The sequence below is a fragment of the Carassius gibelio genome, chromosome B18 (assembly GCF_023724105.1).
Source record: "Carassius gibelio isolate Cgi1373 ecotype wild population from Czech Republic chromosome B18, carGib1.2-hapl.c, whole genome shotgun sequence".
Classification (NCBI taxonomy): domain Eukaryota; kingdom Metazoa; phylum Chordata; class Actinopteri; order Cypriniformes; family Cyprinidae; genus Carassius; species Carassius gibelio.
The window spans coordinates 8406290-8414713 of NC_068413.1; the positions used below are offsets into that span (position 1 = coordinate 8406290).

The following is an 8424-nucleotide window of genomic DNA, read 5'->3' on the forward strand; positions in this document are numbered from 1 at the left end:
TAATATAACACCTACTAAAAATGTTAAGATGAAAATGAAAGCTGTAAACTCTATCCAGTCTGGCAAAAGATATAACATTATCACATGAATGAACCCAAGTGTACTGCCTTTCACTGCCATTTAAAGATCTCCAAATATCACACGATTCATATTTATATTAATAATATGAATAAGATGGTTACACAAAGCTAAATGAGGTTCAATATGATTCCTATCTAAATTGAGTTCAGTACAATTGAAATCACCACCTAGAAACAAAAAATCTTCAGGGGAACAGTTAAAGAAAAAAAAAATTGTAAACATGTACAGTGGGAACATACACACAAATAAAAATAAACACATAATAAAAAAAAAACTGCTTATAAAATGGCCCCCACTAAAACTATTCCGTGCTCAACTATTTCATTAGCCTTATCTATACTGTCAAGAAAAACTACCATGGTTTATTCTTGAGGCAGAAAGCACACTCTCATGCCCCACCACCTCTCCAATTGCCAAACAACAATCTTTTACACTCACCAGTCCCTGCATGTGTTGGGCTGACATGCTTCCTCAATAAAGCGGATAGCACACGGCCCGAAAAAATGCAAAAAGCAACTAAAAACACACAGTTAGGATAGACACAGCAAAGAGAGGGAAAAAAGGGAAATGTTTCACTCAAAGCACTCCACTTGCACTCACAGCACTCCACCTACCCATACTCACACCTGCACCGGAAGTGAAAGAAAGAGAGAAAGAGAGAGACATGGTCACACAGTGGAGTCAGCTGTCTTAACTTTCCGTGGCTTGTGTACTGCAAACACATACAAGTATCATCACAGTGTCTCTCACACCACTCTGTTCCCCTTTTGGGCTCGAACTGATGGTAAAACTGAGGACATTATTAACTGTCTTTACATTGATTTTGAAAGCTGAAGCTCGCGATTATGGAAAGGGGAATTACATTTCTGATAAATGCTTGTGGTGTTCGGACAATCACAATGCACTGGGTCAGTTGGCCAATCAGAGCAGACTGCACTTGTCAGAAGCCGGGACTTTGTAGAAAATCATGTGTTTAAGAGAGGCGTGGCATACAGGACCTACAATAATGTACAGTATTTGAAAAATAAAGTGTTTTTTGAACATTAAAGCATTTAAATATATTCAGTTACACCGAAAGTGCACAAAATAATGTTCTTAAAAAAATCATCATATGACCCCTTTAATAAATATATAATACCACCTATTAAATTAGCCTTAGCAAGACATATTCCATTTATTCCACCACAAACTGCTAAACACAAAACACGATTTGAAATTTGTTGGAAACTATGGGGGATAATTACACTTTCCCTATAAAACATGTATATGCATTATTGTTAGTATACAAACTTGTGAGTGTGGGGAAATGTATTTAATGAGTTTATTTTCTTATAGTCCTAAGTGCCCTAAGTTGAAGAAACAACAAAGACAAATATAATCTGTGATTAGTTGCTACTTTTATATAGCAGATGCACTGTGAGAATAACAATGTGTTTGGAATGTCTTTATTAGGATTGAAGAGCCGTGGCTGACAGGAAATGCTGTTGTCAGTCTCATTGCCAAATGCCTAAATTTGCAGCAACATATCAAAGAAATCAGGTGCAGTTCTGAAGCATTAACCTACAATCAACAGACAAACCAGTGTGACCACTGATTGTTTCATGTAATTGTGGGTGTATCATGACTATAATGAAACCAGTAATTGTGGGTGAATACTGAATGGTTCCTTGTGTGGCAATGTTGCTTTTATTTCATCCCAACTCAAACATTTATGTTCAATGGCACAACAATTTGTAAATTGTACGTTTGCAAATGATCCTAACTTAATAATGGATTGCCAAGTGATTAGGTAAAACATTTTGAAAAGAGGTAAGATGAAATAACATATTTTATATTTGCAGTGTCAACCGTGCATCAATAAACATCATTACAGAGGGAATTTCCAGTCCTGGATCCACTATTGTGTAAGTTTGATCCTTCTATACATTTTTATTCTCATATAATATGGAGTGTTATATATATTGTAAATAAATATGCAAAGCTAATTTGGCCCTTTTTCCTTCTGACAGAGCTCATCCTGAAAACTTCTCCTCTGCTCTGAAGTCCATCAGGTGTGTTGGTTTTTTGTTTGATTGTCAGCTTATTGTTTGTTTTGTGCTGTTATTCACACTTATTTTTGTTATATTCGTCGTATTTGATGTACTACTACACTTTTGTCACATTCTTTCTTTAGCTTTGATGACTGTGACATAGAAGGACAGCATCTCGCTCCTCTGACACTTCCCCTTCAGAAATGTCATGACTTGCAGGATTTAAGGTAAGCCAGTGGGAGTTGATACTAACTTTTTTGTCTATTCGTTTTTTTCCCCTTAGTATAAATTCTGCTTACTTTATTTTATGTCCAGATTCTCTCAGCTCAGAGTGGACAGAAAAGGTGCAGATTTTTTTTCAGCAGTCATTCCATTCTTACGGAATCTCAGGAGCCTCACGTAAGTGTTACAGAGATCAGTCATCTTTATTTTATACTGTATATGTGGGTGTTTCTTTTTAAAACATACTTTTTACATAATATCTAACGTGCATGCATCAAAGGATATTTATGTAATTTTGCCATCACAGTGTCATTACCATATCTCACATAATATATTGTGTTTAATAGCATTCTGTGGTAGAAATAACTGGTGGAAATTATTCTTAAAAATCTTTGAAATAAAATGTCCAATTTGTTTTTGTTGTGGGGCTAATTTCATTGCATCTAAGTATTCTTAACATACAACATTTCGTATATTTTTTTCATACTATTTTTCTAAATTTTACCAAATTAAAGCTTAATAGGAAATTAAGTGCAATACAAATTCTGCTCATGAGTGATATTGATTTCTTTTTATATTCTTCATTATGTGTTGTATATTTTTTTCTCATACTGATGGAATTGATGCCGCAACTTTTTCAAATGGATAAAATTATTGTAAAACATTTAATAATTGTAATTTAACATGTAATATTTTCATTCAAAAAATCTACACTAAAAATAACTGCATAACCAAAATAAATTTTAATCTGTTTAATAAAAAGCCCATTTCCTGGGACTTTGAAGTTGCAGAAACACCTGTATCCAACACTCATGGTGTTATAATAAGTACTGTTTTTTACAGTCTTGATTTGAAAGGAGCATCTGAGGATGAGGTGGCAACACTTATGCAAGCATTACCAAAAACTACATCATTTGAGAGTCTGAGGTGTGTTGTCTTTCTCTTGACCCTTTTATCCAGGTTTAAAGTGATCTTGACACTGAATATTTATGTGTCATTTCATTCTGTGAGCTTATTGACCTTTTCCTTCCTATATGTTTCAACATTTCCCTTTGCCTCTGGTTTTTCAGTTTGTCCCAGCTTGTTTTAGGTGACCGTGGAGCTGCAGAACTTGGAAGAGCACTTCAAAGTGTGCCAAATCTAAAGTCATTCAAGTAAGTGTCTGATTTTTTTGATTGTTTCTCAGTGATAATGAGTGTGACTGCTGATTGGCCGATATCTTTTTTGTCCAGTCTGTCCCAGTGCTCAGGTTGGACAGCAGCTCGAGGACATGAGCTGGTCAGAGGTCTGTTGCAGTGTGTCTTGCTGGCAGAGATACGGTAATACATGCACTCTTGAAATTAAGAAGTGTGGCTAGTTTTTAATGCATTCACAATCACTGACAAGATATACTGTATTCAATATTCTGTTCTCAATCATAGACTTGACTCTGTGATACTTGATGAGGGTATAACCATCCTAGCTCAAGGCTTCAGCCGTTTGACCTCACTTAGGAGGCTCAGGTGAGGCTTTTCCACCTTGAAATGTTCATTGTAGATTTAGCTAGTACTAGTATTTAGCAAGAGCTCATCCTGTTTTTTTTCTCTATTTTGATTGTTGTTTTCCTCATCTTGAACAAAATCAGAATGGTGGCATCAGAGACATTTGTGAATGGCACTGGCATACCCTGTCTACTGGCTTCTTTTGAGGGTTTTAGACAGATGGAAGAGATTGAGTAAGTATTGTGGTCAGTAAAAGCACATGCACACAAAAGCCCACAGTGTTTGGTAATATGCAAATTTTTCTTTATGTTTACAGGTTGGAAAGTTGGAGAATGGGAGATGGTGGTACTTGTGAGCTTGTGAAATGCATTCCTTCATGGACTGAGCTAGTAAAACTAAAGTATGTTATCTTCACCGAGGAAGAATATTCGTTTCCTGTGCCTGAGCAGTATATAGTATAGTAGTGCGCCATCTAGTGGATACATTTAAAACAATTTAATATGGTGGAAATGGAAACGATAACTTTTCCTTGTTTAAAATATTCAGCACTGTTCAGTTTTTTTAATGAATTTAATGCAAGAAAGGATTAATTGCATCATTATTAATTTACCTTAATTAACTTTTTGCAGTCTGTCAGACAACAATCTGACTGACCAGGCTGGAGAGAAGCTATTGGCAGCACTATCCCACTGCAGAGTTCTTCAGAAACTACAGTAAAACATACATTTATTTTATTTTATTAATGTGTGATATTACTTGGGAAATCAGTAGGTGATCATTTTTGATTGTTTCGTATTCACAGGCTGTCCAAAAATCAGCTTGGTCAGGCCAGTGCTGCTAAACTAGCACAAGTCGTTCCATTACTGCCTCAGCTTTCAGAGCTCAAGTAAGTCCTGTGGTCTTGATGGTGGAAAATTACAGAATTAATTTTAGATGAAACTATTGGTTTAAAAAGATGTCAATGAGAGGGAATAACATTTTTGTTTTTATTTAGTTTGTCAGAGAATCATTTTGGCCAACAAGGATCCAAATCTCTTTGTGAATGTCTGATGAGCATGAAGGCACTGAAAATACTACAGTAAGACATTAAATACATTACATTAAATTAAAAAACATTACAGGGTAGAATGTATCAATTTTTTACATCACATGCACTACCGTTCAAAAGCTCGTTTGATTTTATTTTTTAAAGACATTCATATTTATCTTCACCAAAGATGTCTTAACTTGATAAAAAAAAATACAGTAAAGACATTCATATGTTATTCTGAAATTTCTATCCGTTCATATTAAGGTCTTCAATAAATAAAGAAATGTTAAGCAGCACAACTGTTTTCAACATTGATAATAATATATAATGTTTCTTGAACACTAAATTAGCAGATTAGAATGATTTCTGAAGGATCATGTGACACCGAAGACTGAAGTAAAAATTCATAATTGGCATCATATTTGTACAGAAGTTCTAAGCGGCCATGCATTATAATTTTTTTCCTTTTTTTTTTTGTCGTTATAACGACATAATTTTTTCGTTATCTCGACATAACGAAGTTCGTTTTCTCGTTATAGCGGCTTATTTTTCTCGTTATCTCGACATAACTAAAGTTTGTTTTCTTGTTATAACGACATGACAGTTTTGCTGTTGCTATAGTAACGAACTCAACTTTGACAGGCATCTGATGAACAACCATGCAGGTGCTCTTACTGTAGCCTATATTTCAGCAAATCTTGCTTCGTAATAACGTCTACAGTACTGTACATAAATAAAGGCTGATCAATCACTGTTGATTTTTCCAGAGACAGTACAATGAACTTTTGTTTTTGTAATTAACATGTTTAAATGGCAACACCGCGCCATTAGAGCTGCTTGTATTAAACTCACTTTTAATTTTCCCTTTATTTGAAATAAAATTATATATAATTTGTAATTTGTAGTAGTCATTATATGATGTGGCAGATACCATGTGTGTTACAAGCTTCTGTTTGAAAAGAGCGTTCATGTGTAGTGTGTGTGTGTGTGTGTGTAGAAAAAAATGATTACAACAGTATAGGACAAAACTGAATTAAATATTTAAATTTAATTAAATAAATATTTTACATATACATCACATTTCTCATTAATATGGTTAACAGTAAAGATTAGTAATAAGGAAAAGAAGCACATCAGCCTACATCGTTAAATCCCGTCCTACTGTAGATAAACAGAATACATTGATGTCAACCTTGGTTTTGATAAGCAGTTATTTTATGACACAGAACGCGTTGGTGAAACTCATGCATCTAGCAGGAACTTAATACACAAAATATTCATATTGATTCAAGCATTTAACATTTATGAATTAATTAAATGTCAGTAATGAACAAGACTGCACAAATTATAGCGATCACAAAGAAGGTCCGCGTTCAGTAAAGTGGATAGTTTACAACACCCCATCAGTTATATTCCGGTCTATAGTGCCACCTGCTGGCGCAGTTTTGTAACTTCTTAGAGAAAATAAAGTCGTTATAACGAGAAAACGAACTTCGCTATGTCGAGAAAACGAGAAAATTAAGTCGTTATAACGAGAAAACGAACTTCGTTATGTCGAGATAACGAGAAAACAAAAAGAAAAAAAAATAATGCATGGCCGCTTAGAACTTCTGTATATTTGAATAAAATATAATAAAATAAACAACTATTTTAAATTGTAATAAGATTTCACAAAATCAATGTTTTTTTTTTATTGTATTTGTTTAAATAAATGCAGATTTAGTAAGCATAAGATACTTTTTTAGGAAACATTTGCTAATCTTATTGACCCCAAACTTTTGAAAACTTTTGTAACATGATTGGTTATTAGATACTGCTGCAATACTGTAAACCAGTGTCACTGCTTGTCTCTCAGTTTGACTTCGATTGGGAGTTCAGATCTGGCTGGTGTTGCCTCATCCCTCAAACACTGTCCGTCCATACAGGATGTCAGGTGGGATAACTCATTTCAGATTCAGTTTGACTGATACATGCATGGACCCAGACATTGCATTGTCCTGGTCCCTGTGTTTGTAAAGCCGCTGTAAGCTTATGAATCAATGTCTTCCTCAGCTTGTCATGGAATTCATGTGATGACAGCCTGGCACGGACACTGGCTGAGATTCTACCCCTGTGTACAAAGCTGAAAAGACTTGAGTAAGTACTTGAGTGCTTGCTGTGAAGGTTTAGCTATTAGTGTGTTCACAATATGCTGATGTCATTAAAACTAATGATTGCAGCCTGGAGGCCAATAATATAACCACAGCAGGAGCCACAGTAATAGCCAAATGCCTCCCATCATGCCCCTCCATTGAAGTAATAAGGTATGACTAGCACTTACACTCTTGATTAGACAATTTGTGATTAATAAGGATCTACTAGTAGAACAGCTTGACATGCAAATAAAAAGCTTCTTGCATTTTACACAGACTCTGGAGGAACCCAATTGCCAAAGAAGATGAAAATCTGAAAGATCCGAGACTGAATTTTTCATCAGTTTAACCACTTCTGTTTTGTTTGCATTTTTTATATTGTAAATAATATTGTTGTAGTGCCTCTACCAGATTTAAAGATTGAGTTATTTAATCGGGGAACACATTACCTCATTAGAGCAATTCATCATACACAAAAGCAACAACACAGTTTCCAGCTGTTCAGGGATTTGAGCCATTTAATGTCCATCTAATGGAAACAGTAGGCTCTGGTAAATAAAGAGAAAGGGCAGGTAAAACTTACTATCAACCTCACCCAAAAAAAGATCAATTGCATTACCTTTACAAGAGTTTAACGCTTCCTGTGGATTTTCTAATTTGCAAGAATTAGAAACAATGAAAATGTGACTTATTAGCACAATGAAGCATGCAGGCTTGTAAAGTTCAGCACAATCCTTCTCTTTGCTTATACACTGCTGTAAGAGCCCAGACCTCCATTAGAGGCATTAATGCACTTATCAACCCTGGACACACACCACCATGTTGTGTTCTCCTTTAAATTACGTATTTATGCCTGTATTTAATTGATCTGCTCAACTTTTACCTTTTAAATTGTTTTATTTTATTTGTTATTTTTATAATGTGCTTTACTCTGTAACACCTGTAAGGTGAATTTGCTCAGTTTTTGTGGCAAACGCACAAACATACTGTTAGCTGCACTGATACATTTATATTCTATTAATGTGTTTTTCATGTGCACTTTAGATTAAATAAAGATTCTTTTTTAATGATATTTTGGACAACAGTTATTCCTTTATTTATTCACATCTCAAAATATAATATAGATAGAGACACAAAATATAACATGTAACAACAGTGTCTTAATAATACTTATTATTATTAATTAGTTACATTTCAAAGTGCCAGGCAAATTGTGGTAGTATGTTATTTGTGAGGGGACATATTTAAAAAATGGGCTCTTTTTCAAACACTTGCACGGAGCAATATTTTTGCTAGATGGCACTAAAGCAACACGGTAGATCTTGTAAGGATGTGGATTGCTGGGTTTTATCACGAAGAACTGTTCACCTGGATTGAATCACACATTCCCGTAACTATGATGGCACGATGTACAACATAATCAAGAAGAAAAAGAAAAACACATCTTA

The 8424-nt window shown here is 34.6% G+C and overlaps 1 protein-coding gene across 1 annotated transcript in view; it reads left to right on the forward strand.

Moving 5' to 3' along the window:
- Nucleotides 1-8048, forward strand: part of nlrc5 (NLR family, CARD domain containing 5) — a 30831-nt gene extending 22783 nt beyond the window's left edge. Inside the window, exons 27-44 of the mRNA XM_052582973.1 lie at nucleotides 1534-1620; nucleotides 1923-1985; nucleotides 2091-2132; nucleotides 2255-2338; nucleotides 2427-2510; nucleotides 3177-3260; nucleotides 3404-3487; nucleotides 3566-3652; nucleotides 3755-3835; nucleotides 3958-4047; nucleotides 4131-4214; nucleotides 4444-4527; nucleotides 4617-4700; nucleotides 4809-4892; nucleotides 6700-6777; nucleotides 6897-6980; nucleotides 7064-7147; nucleotides 7253-8048. Of these exons, the coding sequence (XP_052438933.1) occupies nucleotides 1534-1620; nucleotides 1923-1985; nucleotides 2091-2132; nucleotides 2255-2338; nucleotides 2427-2510; nucleotides 3177-3260; nucleotides 3404-3487; nucleotides 3566-3652; nucleotides 3755-3835; nucleotides 3958-4047; nucleotides 4131-4214; nucleotides 4444-4527; nucleotides 4617-4700; nucleotides 4809-4892; nucleotides 6700-6777; nucleotides 6897-6980; nucleotides 7064-7147; nucleotides 7253-7325 (1441 nt within the window). The 3' untranslated portion in view covers nucleotides 7326-8048. The remainder of the gene's footprint in view (nucleotides 1-1533; nucleotides 1621-1922; nucleotides 1986-2090; nucleotides 2133-2254; nucleotides 2339-2426; nucleotides 2511-3176; nucleotides 3261-3403; nucleotides 3488-3565; nucleotides 3653-3754; nucleotides 3836-3957; nucleotides 4048-4130; nucleotides 4215-4443; nucleotides 4528-4616; nucleotides 4701-4808; nucleotides 4893-6699; nucleotides 6778-6896; nucleotides 6981-7063; nucleotides 7148-7252) is intronic.
- Nucleotides 8049-8424: the final 376 nt, after the last annotated feature.